The following is a 19,175-nucleotide window of genomic DNA, read 5'->3' as shown; positions in this document are numbered from 1 at the left end:
TGACATCACTGCCCACCCTCAGCAGGTGCCTGGAATGCTATTTGGCCCACTATATGAAAGAAGTTTGACACCCAGGTTTAGATTGACAGCAGCAAAGCACAACATAATCTTGGCATCTCAGCCTCCAAAATATGTTTGGACACAACAGTAATTCCTTACAGGTATTTTAGGTGTAGTGATGACTCTTTGTACCTGTCTCTTGAGAGTGCATAGATATTAACTGAGGTAGGTGAGAGGCTGGCTATAATTATCCACTACATGGTTTCTCCTACTCCAGTCTTTGCCAAACCTCTATCCACATGTCAAGAATTGATGTCTTGCCCAAGAGTGTGAGGCAGAACGTCCCCAGTTCAAATTTTACCTCAGCTTCCCCATTTCCAATTGACCTACTTTACAGGGTAGTGCTTGCTGACAGAATTCTGTGAGGCAAATTGAATAAGCTACTACACTATCTTTACTGTTTTCCATTGCATTTATACCTTGCTTTTCATTTCATATCAATAAATACAGTAGTATTATTTGTACATATGCCCATGGCCCCACAGCTAGTGCTAGTTGGTTCCCCAGCATTCTGCCCTGTCAACATTATAAAGAAAGTCACAAAAGTATATATGTAGTGACATAACTCTTTATCCCTCATTCACTCTCCTCATCGCAATACAATGATAGAGGAAATCCTCGTTCAGGTGAACCTGTTTCTTACTAGTATATTGCTAACTTTTTAACTACCAAATTTAAATATAAGGCCTTTCGCCTAGGGCTTTAATGTGCAAAACATTAAATGATGTCAAGTGTCATTTTATCATTGCGAGCAATATTAATATTAATGAGTGGTGCTGAGGAATTAACTGTGATATATTTAGCAGGTTTCGACAATTAAGTTGCAACCCTGCTCTCCATTCAAAATCAGTGAACACATCAAGGCAGCCCCAGTGGCATTCCTAGGGGGGGCATGAGGGTAAAATGCCCCAGGGCACCATGTTCCCAGAGATACCATCACCTTCTTTGTCCTCTTGCACCCATCCAGGGGCCTTCAGCTGGGAAGGACGTGCACCATCTCCTGAGCCCTCTGGAATGTTAAAAATTGCTACTTTGGCCAAAAATCAGAACTACATAGAAGGCCAGAATTTTTGGCCTTCTGGAGACCTCAGAAAGCCTTCAGGGAGTCAGGAAGGCAACACACGGCCTCCCCAGCTCTCTGAAGGCCCCCGGACGGTGGGGGCAGCACCCTGTGATCCTAGCCCCAGGCGTCATAGGGACCAGGATCAACAGGGGGCGGTCCTACAATTAGTTGTTTTAATTTTTGGTCTAACAGATTGGATATTTTCATTTATAAGAGACAATAAATTTGTGGGAGGCTGTTATGACTTCTTTTTTCTAAAGGGTGATATGGATTGAGGACCCAACTAAATGTGACAGTCACAGCCCAATTCTATCAGGGCCTTCCATGAATGGAACTCACACTCTGTTGACAGAAGGCTCAGGCCACTGGTGCAGCAGCCGCAATGGGGCTGTCAGTGTGAATGGCTAGTAACCACACGCATGCTACCAGAGCACCCAGCCACCACTAATGCCAGTAAGTTGGGGGTGGTGTGGGGCATGGAGAGGCAGAAGAAGGAACAGGGCAGTGATCGGGGCCGCTCAGGGCATATTGAGGGTGGGCAGGGGGTAGATATGGCTTTTTCATACATCTTGTATGAAAAAAATGGGTGAGTATCCCTTATCCAAAATTTGAAACTCATGGAGGCCAGTCCCACTTCAAAGCTTTGAGCAGAGTGGAGTGGAGCTCACTTTTCAGTTCCTGGCAGAGCACAACAGAGCCATGTGACATGACATCAGTCTTATGTAGCAAGAGGCGGAAGAGTAGCATGCCTTCCTCAGGAGGGGAAAATGCTCAGCTGCTTCAGGAACTTGCATGAAGGTAGTCTCAAAGGTGAATGGTGGAAAGCAAATGTTTAGACACCTATGTGCCGCTCCTTGGCAGTAAGCCCTTTAGACATCAGCAAAGCTTCCTTCCGAGGGAGGCATGCTCTTGAAAGCTTTAACCTTACACAAGTTTCCAAAAAACATCTGGTCCCAAACATTTCGGATAAGGGATACTCAACCTGTACTAAGTTCTATTCATAAGCGTTCACTGCCATTATCAAAATAGGTCCATCCTACAATTTCCCTCACTGTCTCACAGTAAGGACCCAGATCTTTCTAGTAACAGTTAAAAAGCTATTTCAGAACGGAAAGCTAAATACAAGGTAAGTGATACAAAAGAAGCAGAAAATGCAACGCATGTCTCGTCTTTTTGGATACATAATCCTAGCTATTATATACTTTGCCAGAAGGAACAACAATATAGCTTTGGCAAGAACATTTCAAAGGTATAGCTTATGTGCATTGTGCTGTCTTATGTTTTAAGAAAGCTAATTGCATACTACCCAAGCAGCATATGTTATGAAATGACATGCAAACAGAACACAATTGTCTTTGTACTACCATTTTCACTCAGAAGTAACCATTATGGTTCCAAAGCAGCTGAACTACCACATGACATTTCGTGCGACTACACAGAAAGCAGCTACTACAGGAGAAGTTAATCGCACAGTTTTAGCACTTTTGCCCCTTAATAAGAGAGGTGCAGCAGTTGTTGCTGCAATTTTGCATGGTACATTTGGCTAGACTGGTTATGCATGTTGGCCTCTAGCCTCAGGTGCACAGACCAACCACCTACTCTAGAGAAAGACCTAGGCTCTCTCAGTCAATGACAATCTAGGCTGAAAGACTGATGGCAAAGCCTAGGATGCCTGATTCAACTGCAGTACAATCACTAAACAGACAAGAAGAACATTTCCGTGAGAAATTATTGTTAATCGTTATTCAGAATCCTTGTATACTACTTTTCAATTTAAAAAAAAGTTTAAAAAGCAGTAGCCTCCAGTAACTGTGGGTCTCATATTCATGGTTTCACTTATCCATCTTTCCCAAATTCCCCCACCAAGTCCATGACTCACCTCTCTTCATTTGCAAATACTTTGTGCAAAAGGAATCTTTTTGGAAAAGGAAGCAGACAGTGAGAACCTAGCCTCGAAGCTGTTAGACCAGTGTTTCTCAACTAGTGGTATGGGTACCACCAAAGGCACTTGAGATGATGTCTGTTGGTACTCACGGGACCCCTAGACACCTGCCACCTGGCAGCAAACACAATGCAGTAAACAGTGGTAGGAGACTCAGCTCGGCAAGCAGAGTTCCAAAGCATGCTTTTCCATACTCAAAAAGTCCTCCAGTCCACCCTGAGCCTCTTACTGGTGTTTGTACCATCGCATCTGGCCTCCCAACTCAAAAGTCATCACCAGTTACTTCCGGTGGTACTTTGAACAGGTGGACTATGTGAAGTGGTACAGCTGAGGACAAACCTTGAGAAACACTGTGCTAGACAAATGAGAGAAGAGTTGACAGCAAGAACATTAACAGGAAGTGGACAGCAGAGGAAGCAGACAGACAGTGAAAATGCTTCCTGCAAGTGCTTCCTGCGAGCACTCTCGCTGTCACCTCCTCTAGCATTGCTCTAGCAGCTATGAGTCTAAGTTCTTACTGTCTGCTTCCTTTTCCAAAAAGATTCCTTGTGTAAAGCACTTACAGACGAAGAAAGGTGTGTAACCGGAGGGGGGGAGGGGAGGATTTGAGTGGAGTTTGCTAGTATCTGCAGTTTCAGGTATCCACAGTTGCAGCAGGTATGTATCCCCAGCAGATAGAGAGGGATTCCTGTACTGCAGCAAATAAATAAATTCCCTGACTCAAAAGATCCCACAACCTAAAAAGAAATGAAAGGCATTGCACACATGTGCAGGACCACTTGCTCCCATGTCTACTTTAAAAAAAAAAAGAAGCTTTAACTTCAATGAAAATGGTTTCTGTTCTCACTCAAAGGGACTAAACCGAAGGTTCCAAAATGTTTTAAAACAACACTTTGCAACCTGTCTGCACTGAACACATGTGCATACTTCCTAGGAATGAAGTGACAGTCTTCAATTACTGTGTCATAATAAATAAGAAAACAACAAAGATGTGATTTCTTTTTTTACAGGACAAACTCTCATTATCACAGCTCAGTCCACTGCAACATAGCCACTTGAGAGCAATGACAGTGAATGATTCTGATTTGCCTGACTGATGCTGGCTTATCCACTCTATTAGGGATCCTTGCCTTACAGACATGATTTCGCCACAGCACTGTGTTTGACACAACCTACCCATGGCCAAACCCATCCATTCTATGTGATGCATGCTTAGCTTTCCTCCTTCTTCCCTAGAAATTGCAGCATATTTATTTGCAGCACCTTAATACTTTGGGCTAGACAAATACGTTGCAGCACCTTAATACTTTTGAACCATTAATGCATAAAATATACAGATTCCATGCATTAAATCCACTGTAACCTTCAACCCAGGGATGAATGTCTATCACTTTCAATGTGTTTTCAAATGTAGGAGTAATCTGAAGAAATACTTCTGAGTTAAAACACATTAAGAAGTGACCCTGAATAATACATTATTGGTCAGACATATTGGGATGCCTTCAATAACTGGATCAGAATCAGTGCTACTTATCAAACTCCTCTCACCTTCAGGGAAGTCATTTCAGGCCCTTCCTCATCCATCTCTTCCACTACACCAAGGTGAGCCTGATGAACTACATGCCAGTCCTATCTAATCACTCCCAGACACAGATATTCTAAGCTTGAGATTTGCCTATAAATCACAAGAATGAAAAGAGCTGCATTTGTGATTTTCTGCTTTATTATGAATCTGCAGAGTATCTAGCTTAAGCAATCATCACCTATATAACTGGCAGTGTATGCTCAAGCATAGTCAAGGAAGCAAGGGAGGAGCTGGCCTTATTTTTATACTTAAAATAATGTATGCTGTTTCGGGTGCAGTTGTGTTGGTTCTAAAACATGACAGTGATGAAATAAGGCAATATCTTTTACTGAAAAATTTATTTACCCTGCACATGCCTGATCTCGTCTGATCTCAGAAGCTAAGCAGGGTCAGGCCTGGTTAGTACTTGGATGGGAGACCGCCTGGGACTACTGGGTACTGTAGGCTTATACCATAGTCTTTCGAGACTGAAGGTTGCCCACCACCATAAAGTTTGCTGTGAATTGGAAGTGAAAGAATTCACAGGCCAGTAACTCCATTGCTTTCTTAATTGTGAAGACTGTGTGAATCATGGCAGTCATTGGGGAAACTGACCAGGAAAAGGTTGGAGAAGTAATTTGGAAATAAGGCATTCTGAGGAATGACTCTTAGGGAGGAAGATGTGTCAAAAACCACAACAAATTTCTCAAGTCTCTAAGTTTAAAGTGTTTTGAGAACTGCCATTCTTGAATGCTAATTAAATCACCATATTGTTTAAGAAATATTTACAGGATGCAAGTCAGGGCTAGCTTTAGGTCAATTTGACCAATTTGGCCAAATTGGGCCAAGCTCCTAAAGGCCTCTCCCCCCCCCCCCCCGGCTAGGGTGGTGGATTGTGGCACTTGCCTGAATCTGAGAGATCACTTGCAGGCAGCAACATACCAAGCTGGTGGAAGAGACACTGTGTGGACTGAGCAAGCACTTGCAAAGCACACATGTCCCACTTGGTCCCAGAGCCAGGGCTGGCCTTAAGGCAGTTTGAACAATTTGGACAAATTAGATCCCATGCCTGGAGGGGCTCCATGTTAGAGCAGCAAGCAAAGTGCCCGCAGCTTGCTCTGTAGTTGATGCTCTGGCAAGGAATCTTCCATCTCAAGGAGTTGCAAGGAGAGTGCAGTAAGGAGAGCACTGCTGCTGGATGGCTTCTCCACCCACACTCTGGGTCTGATTGCCCCAGATCCTCCTTGAAGCTGTTGGCAGTGACATTATCATATGAAGTTAGAGCAGCGCTTACCCTGCACATGCTTGATCTTGTCTGATCTCGGAAGCTAAGCAGGGTCAGGCCTGGTTAGTCCTTGGATGGGAGACCACCTGGGAATACTGGGTGCTGTAGGCTTATACTATAGTCTTTCGAGACTGAAGGTTGCCAACCATACGTCACCGCCACTACCACCTACTTTCACATGCCACACGTTGAGCAGGATGCCGTTGGCCCTGGGCTTGACGCTGTCACTCATCCTGGTGAGTAGCAGGGGCCATGGATGGGTGGGGGCCCCGCAAAAGTTTTGCATTGGGCCCCACAGCTCTTAAGTCCAGCCCTGATGCTAGTATCTCAGAAATTCTCATTTCTAGGTAAACGACATGGTTCGTCTTTGCTTCACAGAGCTTAACTGTTAAGATTTAGGCCTTAGAGATATTTCTGTAACTGCAATGTTGTCCTTTATCTGATCTCAACCCTTCCTACCAAATTGTCATGTGTAAATGACTGCTTGCTCCAGAAATGCTATAAAAGGCAACCAAAGTCTTTCGATGACCTACCACTGAGCATCAAAGTTCTAATGGGATTATTAATTTTTCTTTGGTTAGCTGGTGACCACAACTGATGAAGTCAGTCTGCACAAAGAACAGCAGCAAGCTAAGTTCCAAATGATAAATCTGACAGTTGCAAGGGCATGCTGCTCAAATAGAAAAGATCAGAGGAAAGAATACGAGCAGGGCAGCATTCTGCTGATGGTTTATCTTCCTTAATAATATGTCAGCATTAGAGAAGCACTGAGAAAAGCAGACGACACCTGCTGGAGAAGAGATGCTCCAACTTTGCTCTAGTGAAGCTGTCACAATTTAAGAAAAAATTGTTGATGACTCCTTCTGGTTACAGAGGCAGCAATGATATGCAGTTCATAGCATGGCCCTCTTTTTATCATCCTAGGTGTGGAGATAGGTAGACCAGGGGGGAGGGAGAGAGAGGGAGAGAGAAAGAGTGAGGATCCCCAAATAATGTTCAGGGTCCATCTAACTACCTTGGATTCAGTGAGCTCCATGATCCACGGATCCATTCTTCCAAGGAGTTGCTGATGAATTGTGCCAGATCCTATGTTTCTTTCCAACTGTTCTGAGTCTCCTGCATCTGATCTCAAAGAAGGGAGCAGAGACAGCTGGAAGAGAGAAACCAGAGTGGCATAGTCCAGCAGCAACCCTTGAGAGAACAAACAATAAAAGCCTGTGAGAGGTACCATTCTCACCAGCATTCTCTGCCCATCTACGTTGCCAAGGACAATGAGAAGGCTGTTCTTGTTCCACCTCTGCATTTCTGCATTTCCTATACTTTTCCTGTGGCAATTTCAGTTCTCTGTTCAACACAAATAATTAACTGGAATGGAGTAATGCCTCCCCCCCCCCCCAAAAAAAAGAAACCCAAGTCCTTTGTACTGAGAAACACCACATCAACTATCTCAAACAGTGATATATGGGAGATTGTACAACTAAAAGACTTATCTGCCTACAGAATAAAGTGAGCTAGGGACGATTTAGAATTAGTGCTAAACCTCAAAAGGTGTTGGGGGAGGATTGCAACCACATTATAAGAAAACGGGGACTACTGATTTGGTTGCTTTTGAACAGCCATTTTCAACCACTGTGCCTTGGCACACTGGTGTGCTGCGAACGGTCTGTTGGAGTGCCGCGGGTATTTGGGGGAGGGTCATTTATTAATAGGGCCATTGGGAGATGCGAGTCCCCCCACCAACAGCATGGTGTACCTCGTTAAAAACTGATGGTGTGCAATTTGACAATTTTAGTGCCTGGTTAGTGTGCCATGAGATGGAAAAGATTGAAAATCACTGCTTTAGAAACATCACTGCCATTTCCAATCATGAAAAAAAAAATAGTTTTATAGTTTAGATTAGGGATGTCCAAACCCTGGCCCAGGGGCTACTTGCGGCCCTCAGGGGCTCCCAATCCAGCCTGCGGGGATCCCCCAGTCTCGAATGAGCCTCTGGCCCTCTGGAAGCTTGCTGCAGCCCGTGCTAGCCCAATGCAACGGCTTTCAGCATAAGGGCAACTGTCTGACCTCTCGCGTGAGCTGTGGGATGAGGGCTCCCTCCACTTCTTGCTGTTTCACATCTGTGATGCAGCAGTGACAGTGAAGGAAAGGCCGGCTTGCTTTGTGCAAAGACAGGCCTTGAGCTATTGTGAGACCTTCATTTATTTTTATAAGTTCCATCTCTAATATATTCATTTATATAAATTTATTCAAATTTGAGATGTAAATAAGTTCTTTTTTCCAGCCGCCATCACAGTGTCAGAGAGATTATGCCAAAAAGTTTGGACACCCCTGGTTTAGAGCAAGGGGGTCAAATATAAGAGCAGGATGCAGTCCCCAGAAGCTCTTTATCCAGCCCCTGTGATTGGGTTCTCCCAGTAGCGCCCTTTCAGCAGCATCACTTCTGCACAGACTCTGGAAGGAAGAGACAGAAGGAGGCTTCAGAAGGCAAGGAATGCTATGGGGTAAGGGGCAGACCAAGAGGGGTGACAGAGGGAGATGCTGCCAATGTGCTGGGAGAGCTTAATTATCACACAGACTGCCCTTTCAGCAGGTGCCTGGAATGCTATTTGGCCCACTATATGAAAGAAGTTTGACAACCAGGTTTAGATTGACAGCAGCAAAGCACAACATAATCTTGGCATCTCAGCCTCCAAAATATGTTTGGACACAACAGTAATTCCTTACAGGTATTTTAGGTGTAGTGATGACTCTTTGTACCTGTCTCTTGAGAGTGCATAGATATTAACTGAGGTAGGTGAGAGGCTGCCTACAATTATCCACTACATGGTTTCTCCTACTACAGTCTTTGCCAAACCTCTATCCACATGTCAAGAGTTGATGTCTTGCCCAAGAGTGTGAGGCAGAACGTCCCCAGTTCAAATTTCACCTCAGCTTCCCCATTTCCAATTGACCTACTTTACAGGGTAGTGCTTGCTGACAGAATTTTGTGAGGCAAATTGAATAAGCTACTACACTATCTTTTCTGTTTTCCATTGCATTTATACCTTGCTTTTCATTTCATATCAATAAATACAGTAGTATTATTTGTACATATGCCCATGGCCCCACAGCTAGTGCTATTTGGTTCCCCAGCATTCTGCCCTGTCAACATTATAAAGAAAGTCACAAAAGTATATATGTAGTGACATAACTCTTTATCCCTCATTCACTCTCCTCATCGCACAATACAACGATAGAGGAAATCCTTGTTCAGGTGAACCTGTTTCTTACTAGTATATTGCTAACTTTTTAACTACCAAATTTAAATATAAGGCCTTTCGCCTAGGGCTTTAATGTGCAAAACATTAAATGATGTCAAGTGTCATTTTATCATTGTGAGCAATATTAATATTAATGAGTGGTGCTGAGGAATTAACTGTGATATATTTAGCAGGTTTCGACAATTAAGTTGCAACCCTGCTCTCCATTCAAAATCAGTGAATACATCAAGGCAGCCCCAGTGGCGTTCCTAGGGGGGCATGAGGGTAAAATGCCCCAGGGCACCATGTTCCCAGAGATACCATCACCTTCTTTGTCCTCTTGCAGCCATCCAGGGGCCTTCAGCTGGGGAGGACGTGCACCATCTCCGGAGCCCTCCGGAATGTTAAAAATTGCTACTTTGGCCAAAAACCAGAACTACGTAGAAGGCCAGAATTTTTGGCCTTCTGGAGACCTCAGAAAGCCTTCAGGGGATCAGGAAGGCAACACACGGCCTCCCCAGCTCTCTGAAGGCCCCCAGATGTGGGGATGGCACCCTATGATCCTAGCCCCAGGCAGCATAGGGTCCAGGATCAACAGGGGGCAGTCCTACAATTAATTGTTTTAATGTTTGGTCTAACAGATTGGATATTTTCATATATAAGAAAAAATAAATTTGTGGGAGGGTATTATTTCTTTTTTCTAAAGGGTGATATGGGTTGAGGACCCAACTAAATGTGACAGTCACGGCCCAATTCTATCAGGGCCTTCCATGAATGGAACTCACACTCTGTCGACAGAAGGCTCAGGCCACTGGTACAGCAGCCGCAATGGGGTGGTCAGTGTGAATGGCTAGTAAACACAACTATGCTATCAGAGCACCCAGCCACCACAAATGCCAGTAAGTTGGGGGTATGTGGGGCATAGACAGGCAGGAGAAGGAACAGGGCAGTGATTGGGGCCGCTCAGAGCATATTGAGGGTGGGCAGGGGGTAGATATCGGAGGCAGTGGCAGAGCCAATAGCTGCTTCAAGATCATGACACTTCTCCTTGGGCCCATTTGGATTTATGCCGGCTAAAGAGCTGGTGCACATCTGAATAGGCCCATTGGGGATTACGAAGCAGGCAAGTAAAAAAATAAAAATAAAAAATAAAATAAAAATTATTTTATTTACCTTTCCTTTATGTCATGGGTCCCAGCTGGCCCACAGCATGCAGCAGAAACAGCACTGCTGCACATTGTAGACATCCTATCCTGCAGATATCCTATCCTGGCCAAGGATAGGATTGAACCTTAAACCTTTAATTGACAGTACAAGTGCCATTTTATCATTTAAAAAACTGCAGGGCCTGATCTAGTCTGGCAGAGTGTACAGAGACAGGGATTAACACTTCCCCCCCCCATGCTATTTCCACACTGCAAGCTATTATCGACTACAAATATCTCTTTTGGGATATGATTTTTTAAGCATGGAAACAGTGCAGAAAAAAAGTGTTTTCAAAAACCCTTCCTGCATGCCACACTCCTGTGCCAGTCAGTATCCCCTCATGGTTTATGTTTTGGTTATAAAAGGCCTAATTCCACTTCACTTCCAGGATAAACCAGGTTAGCTTGCAGGTTAATGGAAAGCTTATGTATTTTGGCCCTCAGTTTCAGAAGAGAAACACAAAATACCATCCACTTGTAGTCTGAAGGAGAAAGAGGGCACATTTCCAGATGCAAGGAGTGTGAAACAGAAGAATTCAAACACAAGCAATGAAAAGTAGAACATAAGGCAGCTGAGCCTTGCCTCAGGGTGATCAATACCAAAGACATCTCAGCTCAGCGCTGGTATCAGGTTATTAATTCAGGAAAACTCTTCCGACATAGTAAGTAAAAGAACAAGGCTCACATTACACAGGCCTACACTGCATTTTACTATCTTAAATGATAGGCCTATTCTTGCATATGTTTGGGGTACTGAATCCAAATATGGCACTGGTTTTGCCGACTGGCTCTAGTGTTAGGGGTAGCATAGCCACATTATATGCTGATACAAGCAGCTTTCTCGTGAGGCATTCTCTTGTCATGGGTCCCAGCTGGTCCACAGCATGCAGCAGAAACAGCACTGCTGCACACTGTAGACATCCTATCCTGCAGACATCCTATCCTGGCCATGACTTCCTCACGAGAGGAAGCTTTCTCGAGAGGCATTGAATTCTTCATGAGGACAATGCTTGAATCAGCATATAAATGGCTATGCCATACCCCCAAAACTAGAGCCAATTGGGCAAAACTGGCACCATTTTTGGATTCAGCACCCCAAAAATATCTTAAATTTGTTCAAACATTGCTGGCGACTAAAAAAAAGTTTTGTGTTATCATTCCTTAATCACACTTATATTCTTCCCCTATTTTTTTTTCTTCCTCTGACTGCACAGAGCCCTATGGTGGCAGCATAGCCTCAGCAATTGGCATCCGGACTGCATGGCGATGATGTCATCGCTGAACTCTGCAACCATGGAGTTGCAGGTAGTATACATTAGAGAAATGTTCAAATGCACAGGGCTGCGTTGGGGGGGGGGGGCCACAACCTACAGGCAAGGCAGCTCACATACAGAACTCCAATCTCCCTGGCATTTCTTCAGCAGTTTCAAATTTATTTTACATCTCACAAATCCAGACAGACCAACTGGGAAAGTAGAAATATCAAATACCTGAAGTGTCACAAGTCTGCTTGTCTCTTGGCTGATCTGTTGGAGGTACACTGTGTTTGTAGATGACGTGTGGCTTATTATGCTCTTCTTCGTACTCTTGCTGGTCCAGCGATATCAGCGGCTCTATGAAATAGTCCCCGTCGTGAGACCTGAACGTGCCTAGCTGAAAAGGAATGAGACACCCTAGTGAAGTTTTCGGTGGAACAATGCTAGAGACAAATGCAAGAAGCTCAATGGATTCATACACAGGGACCTAAATCTTCTGCTAAGAACAGCAAGTCAAGTGTAGGATTCCCTAGTTCTGTTTAGTACGACGGTGATACATACAGCATGCAACAAATTTGCTTTGCTTTGTCTGCTGTTTCACAAGGTTCTTTATCTAGGGCAGGGGTGCCCAAACCCTGGCCCTGGGGCCACTTGCGGCCCTCAAGGCCTCTCAATGCGGCCCTCATGGAGACCCCAGTCTCCAATGAGCCTCTGGGCCTCTGGAGATTTGTTTGACCTCATACTGACCCAACGCAACTGCTCTCAGCATGAGGGCAACTGTTTGACCTCTCGTGTGAGCTGTGGGATGAGAGCTCCCTCCACTGCTTGTTGTTTCATGTCTGTGATGCAGTAGCGGCAGCAGAGGAAAGGCCAGCCTTGCTTTCTGCAAGGCCTTTTATAGGCCTTGAGCTATTGCAAGACCTTCATTCATTCATATAAATTCATCTTTAATATATTCATTTATGTAAATCTATGTAAATTTATTCAAATTTAAAATGTAAATTAATTCTTTTTTTCCCCTGGCCTCCGGACACAGTGTCAGAGAGCTGATGTGGCCCTCCTGCCAAAATCTTTGGACACCCCTTTGTGGTCCTCCTGGACAAAATCTTTGGACACTTGTGATCTAGTAGACCTAGTAGATTGCATTTTTGGTGTACATCTCAGTATTGAACCAAATGTGATACGAGTTCAGTCGCATCATTAGCCCTTGCTTGCTTTTTTCTGGTATAAATAGCATATGGGTTCTGGATCAAGAATGCACCTCCCACCATAATTGGAATCCTACCCTCACTCACTACTTAGAGAAGAAAAATACAAGCATACTAGGACTACTGATGTGACTAATGTCACAATTTTGGCCTTAAGATATATATAGTATACACCTAAAAGTAAACATGACACATATTCGAAAACCTGTATTTATTACAGGAGCCATAACTGGTAAGGGCTCCTTGTGGAGTCTGCACTTGGTAGCAAACCTAAGTTTGCAGAGATGCAAGAAGTGAAATGACCAGGGATGTGCTGAAGTCACTGAGCCTGAGTCACGAGTTGAATCACAAGTTAGCAGCCCATGACTCGACTTATGAGTCATACAGTGAGGCTGTCGCAACTCAACTCAAGAAAAGTTTCAAGTCTTTCAAGTCCCAAGTCATTTTGAGAAATGAGCAGAGTCGCGAGTCAAGGACATCCCTGAGCAAAACTTCCCTGCCTCCTTTTGTCCCTCCTAGGCTTCTACAGAAAAAAACCTCCAGCAGTTTGTTGCTGGCGCAAGAACCCCTTCCCCCATTCCTCTGGTGCCTTCTTCTCTCTCCTCCCTCACCTAAAAAAAAAATTAAACCATTCATTCCTATGTATCTTGAAGAGCCCCCTCCCCCTGTGTCCTGGCTGCCCCTACCTTCTGTTCCCGCCCACAACCTCATGCAGCCAAAAAACAACAACCCAAGCCTTCCTCCTCCCCTCAACCCACCCCACCTCTGCCTCTTGGAGCCAACCTACCCTCCCACCACGTCTGCTGCTGCCGCCATCCTTCTGAAGGCTAAGCTTCCAATCGTCCATGAGGTCTTTCGGCATAATGTGGAAGCAACGAAGGAAAAAAAGGTAAGCAAGAATACACACACGCAAGGGATAGGGCAGTGATGGCGAACCTTATAGAGACCGAGTGCCCAAACTGCAACCTAAAACCCACTTATTTATCGCAAAGTGCCAACACGGCAATTTAACCTGAATACTGAGGTTTTAGTTTAGAAAGAACAACTCATATATTAACATCTTTTACCTACTATTACTTGTAACCCGTAATGAACTTTTCCTCTAGAACTTTGTCCAATCCCTTCTTAAAAGCATCTAGGCAAGTTGTCATCACCGCTTCCTGTGGCAAAGAGTTCCACAGACCAATTACATGCTGGGTAAAGAAATATTGGCAGGGAGGGGGTGGCTGCAAGAACTTGCCACTGCTCATTTTCTCAAACAAGAAAAATTTTTTTTAAAAAAGCCCCACCCATGGAAGTGGGCTCTAGGGCTGCAATCCCAGCCACTCTTTCCTGGGAGTAAGACTCATCGACTCTAATGGGGCTTACTCCTGAGTAGACATGCACAGGAGTGGGCTCCAAGGTTGCAATGCCTGCCGCCCTTTCTTGGAAGTAAGCCTCATCTACTGTAACGGGGCTTACTTCTGAGTAGACACGCACACTGTAATGGGCTTACTTCTGAGCAGACATGCATAGGAGCAGGCTCCAAGGCTGCAATGCAAGCCACCCTTTCTTGGGAGTAAACCTCATCGACTGTAACTTCTGAGTAGACATGCACACTGTAATGGCGCTTGCTTTTGAGTAGACAAGCACAGGAGTGGGCTCCAAGGCTGTCATCCTAGCCATGCTTTCCTGGGAGCAAGACCCATTGACTATAATGGGACTGACTCCTGAGTAGGCATGCATAGGATTGGGCTCTCAGGCTGCCATCCTAGCCACTTAGTAAGTTCAGGGCTGGCACCCCAAAGCCCACAGCAGCAGCTTCGCTGTGCCCACCCACATGCGAGCCACCCGCCTTACCCCAGACAGGGGAGGGAGGAAGTGCTTCCATTGGGCTGCTGGGCAGAGGGGCGTGTGATGTGAGAAACGTCCCCTCACAGAGCCTCTCAGCCTTCCTGCTCCCAGGGTGGTCTGGCTAGATGGGGCGCCTTGGGAGCATGCCTGGGTCTTTGGTGTCAGCCCCCCATCTCCCTCTTCCCCATGCTGTCTGTTCCTTCCCCCCCCCTTGGCCTTGCCCCTCCCTCCTTTGCCCTAGCTGCTGCCAAGCAGGAGGAGGCTGACTTTGTGGCTGCACGGGCTCCTTAGGCAGATGCGCTGCAGCTGCTGGTGCCATCCGGGGGCGGTGAGCCTAGATGTTTGCACCTGGCAGCTGGGGCAACGGCGCACGTGTCCACAGAGAGGGTTCTGCATGCCCTCTCTCGCACACATGCCATAGGTTAGCCACCACTGAGATAGGTGACTTGAGTCATTTTGAGTCCAGAGTCACTGGCCTTGAGTCATAGTTGAGTCAAGGTCAGTGATATTCACAACTTGACTCATCAAAAACAGTCTCTTAGCATGACTCGAATCAAGTCGTCAAGTGCCCGTCCCTGAAAATGACCCTAATGCATATTAGAAAACATGCACCGCAACAGATTGCATGGATGCTTGGTACTCTCGAGTCCTTGATGAACTTTTATTTAAAAAAAAAAAATCACTTGCAAACATTGCGCAAACTGCACACTTACTGTACCAGAGCAATATACCGTAATAGAGCAAACAAGCAAGAGAGAAGTTCTCGGGTGTGCTGCATTTTACTCATTCCATTCGTAGGCTCATTGTCAAGCTGCACCTCAAGTTATTTAGCAGTTATTTATTTCTCGGGGCGGGCGGGGGGGGGAACTAAGGCATTACCACAGAGAGGACCAACCAGCAGAATGTGACAGGGATCAAGAGCTGAGACTGCCACATTAAGGAGAAAAATACCCTCTTCTCAAGCTGATCTCATAAATACATGCTCAAGATAAGTTAAAATAGTACACCTTAGCTACTTCTAAAGACACCCACTGCCTTTGTTCCTTACAGATGCCTTCAACAAAACTTCCACATACTTTTGGCTGTCCATCCCTCTGCTCTCACTGGGAATGTGAAGGAAAGATCTCTCTTGACATTTCCCTCTCCTTTCTGCCTTAAATTTCCAGATCCCAAGGGACTGGGAAGTTCCTGGACTCCCTTAAGGTGGATCTCAACAAGAAGACACAAAGCCTATATTAGGGTGATGGCCCTGTGGGTGCAAATTCTTTCTTTCCTCTACAAGCCTTCCCTGTGATACATATGTGGACAGCTGACCTGTTTCCACCCCCTGCTGGATCTCTCCGCAAGAACCCTGGGCGGCTGTCCCTCCTTCCCTCCCCTGCCTCCGCCCACCGAACATCACAACAACAACAAGCACGGAGAGTTACTATAACTGCGCAAGCAGCACCTTGGAGGAAACAAAGATTGTTTTGGGGTGGAGGAAGGGGGCTTCCTTTCACTGTACTCCTTTTGATGTAGGGCACTGCCACTGGACACCCCAACAACAGGACAGTCCTGCCTGGGTGGTAAGTATAGCTAAACTCAGCTGCTTGCATTTCTGCCTCTAGAATAGAGAAGGGAATTAGGGGGTGGAGTGGCATATTTTGTCTCAGATGTAAATGAAGAGCAGAGAGCAAAGACCCACACCTTTGGCCCATCCAGGCAGAAATCTACAATTTTGGCTTTGTCTTAACTCCTGACAACAGAACTCCCAAAAATTGGAAGTGAGAACTTAACGCAAGTGCTGTTTCACTGCTTTGAAAGATTACCCCTCACACACACACACACACACAGCACTACTGCTGTTCCTCTGCCAAGACCTGTCCATCATGTGACAGGTTCACACTTTTCAGACCCAAACGCATTAAACTGAGTTTAATATGGGATCAGCAAGGAAGTGTGCCTAGAATCACAGAGTTACTGAGTCAGCAAGGGCCGTGCAATCTCCTCTCTAAAAGAAAGTGTTGTCCCTAGAGGGAGTGAGGGGGGAGAAAGCCCAAAGCTGCTGTTTTTCTCCTTCCACCTTAAATGTCTTTGGCTGCCAGGCTCAAAGCACTACTCTTGTTTGGGGTTCTGACTGAGAATCCTCCTCCCCAGTCCACCCATCTACTACCCCCTCCTCCAAAAGCCGACTGGGGTAACCCCACCTCCTTGCTTCCGCTCCCACTGCTATCCCAGCTCACGTCAGAGCCCCACAGTTTCCCTGTGAAGTCTCCTTGGACACTGCTACCTGGCTCTCATGACCTTGCCGAGAAAATATAGAATTCGCTAATTACCACTGCTTGTTCCTGGCAGTTCCCGGGTTTCTCCATTCCCTCCCCTCCTCCTTCCCATCAATCAGCCTGAGCCCTCTCAAAAGCCAACCCTTTGATTCTTGATCCATTCCTTTTCACCATTGGCTTCAATAATGATTTCTTAACTTTCTTTTGCCCTGGTTGTGAAGGAGATGAAGTTGCTTATGCTTTTCTGGCCAGCTTTTAAAAGACTGCTGGGAGTTGTTAAAAATGTAAAGAGGACTTAAAAAAAAAAGCAGAGAGCTTCTAATGCCCGTTAGCATGACACAACTTTTCAGAAAGAATAGTTTTATTTTGTCTGTAAATTCCATGCCTGTAAATTAGCTCCCTCTATAATCCCTTGTACAGAACCATGACAAGGATTTTTTTTTTTTAAGCTGGAACATCATTCCCAACACCCAATGTTCTCATCTTATGTATATCACCCTTGATATATCACCCTTAACTCTATACAGAGAATATGGGCTATTAAGATGTACCCCTTGAGTTACAGCTGAATCCAGCAAAGAGTGAAACAAGCACTTACCATCCCAGAACAGAGGCTGATGACTGCAGTGTGTTGGGGCTTCGTATTGACATGTCCTCTATAAAAGCAATGCTTAATATCACTCTCCTCCTCAGTGTAAAAGTCTGTTTGGTTAACCCCAGGTTCTCCCAGGTGGCTGACAGTGAAAAGTGGGGCAATAAATCCTGAATGGGCTGTAAGGTTGAAAAAGAACTGCTGCCCAAACGCTGAGAGCTTGTAGTGAGCTTGGGTAGTACTGGAAGAGGAGGTGGAGGTAGCATTCAGGCCCCAAGGCTCAGTGTCCAAAGGAAGGCTTCGCTTCTTTCTTTGAAAATGGACTTTGTGAGGAAAGGGCTTGCCGAACTCGTTCACCCGGGTTGGAGTTACTATCTCGTATTCGCTCAGTGTCTCCAGAAGTTTGGCTGTGGAGAATTAACACCAATGTGAATAGATACGCATATGTGCCTGTGTTATGGGGCTGGGGGGGAAGATATTAATTCTACCACGTGGGGCAACTACAGTAAGTGGTGGAAAACAGTGCAAGGTGCTGGACAAATCACAATTCCCCAAAGAGTGGGATCTCCTTCACCAAATGTTTGGCAACAACTGCTAACTGGTGGATACTTTTCCAAAATGCTACTCACTGAGCTCAGAATCTCAATCTGTCTCCCTTCCCTCCCCACTCCAGATGTAATTTAGATTAGGATTAGCAAACTCCAGATTAGGAGCCTCAAACTGGGGTGTCCAGCAAGCAGCCTACAGTTAAATAGGTAAGACGGCAAATAAATTAGAGCACTGGCCCAGAAAGCTCCTGCCAAAGATGCCGGGAGAGCTCTAACAACTTTTAGCTCTTATGTAACTAGGCTAGGCAGTGCAACAGGAAACACAAAATAAAATGTAACCCTGTTTTTAATTGCATGGGCAGCCTACAAACCCACTCACTGCAATATACAGTCCACAGGTATGAATACACCCACATTACAACCCTAATATAAGAGAAGCCCATCCAGTGTTGGGAAGAGGACACTTTTTGAAAGCCCTGGGCCACTGCAAGCAGCATCTCAACCTATCAATAAACTCCAGTGCACATGTACTGATCGCCAATGGTTTTAAATGATGCACCCTCCCCCTCCAATTCAAAAGATTTATTGGGGGGGGGGGGGACTGAATAAGCTGCAATGCAAGAAGCAAAGTTTCAGGAGGAACAGAAGTTTGCAGCCCGTAAATAAATATGCCACAGTTTTGTGGAGGGCTGTGTGTGGATGCTTTATTTTTTGGAAGCCTGGGGTGAGGATCGAAACTTTCTAGCCACAGACGACCAAGCAAGGAGGGTTACAAGTGCTCTGGAACCTTAAGCATACATTGGGAGGCGGAGCTGCTAGAGGATTGGATACGTCCGGAGCCACCGCTGCCTCATCAGTTGCATTGCCTGGGCAAGGCTTCCACCAGCCCTCGGTCCACAGGGGGACTGAGAGATTGACCCCCTCCCCGATCCCAGCAAAGCCAGGTCCAAAGTTTTGTCTCATCCAAAAGCTTGGAGGCTATTCGGCTGCTTGCAGCATCTTACCTTGTCTCGGATGCAACCCCTGCTTCCTTGCTCTGGCTGCTGCACCGGCTAAATTCAAGAAGCCTTGGAGGAGGAAGAGCGTGCTTAATCCCACTGCCCATAACACAAGCTGCAT

General features: G+C 45.5%; 1 protein-coding gene across 1 annotated transcript in view; it reads right to left on the bottom strand.

Moving 5' to 3' along the window:
* ADAMTS9 (ADAM metallopeptidase with thrombospondin type 1 motif 9) overlaps positions 1-19,175 on the bottom strand; it is a 167,899-nt gene extending 148,724 nt beyond the window's left edge. Inside the window, exons 1-3 of the mRNA XM_066613881.1 lie at positions 19,061-19,175; positions 17,515-17,915; positions 11,849-12,011 (exon numbers count right to left, since the gene is read on the bottom strand). Coding sequence (XP_066469978.1) covers positions 11,849-12,011; positions 17,515-17,915; positions 19,061-19,175 — 679 coding nt within the window. The remainder of the gene's footprint in view (positions 1-11,848; positions 12,012-17,514; positions 17,916-19,060) is intronic.

The sequence above is a fragment of the Tiliqua scincoides genome, chromosome 2 (genome assembly GCF_035046505.1).
Source record: "Tiliqua scincoides isolate rTilSci1 chromosome 2, rTilSci1.hap2, whole genome shotgun sequence".
Classification (NCBI taxonomy): domain Eukaryota; kingdom Metazoa; phylum Chordata; class Lepidosauria; order Squamata; family Scincidae; genus Tiliqua; species Tiliqua scincoides.
The sequence above is the reverse complement of the archived record's forward strand: the minus strand, read 5'-3'. Positions and strand labels throughout refer to the sequence as shown.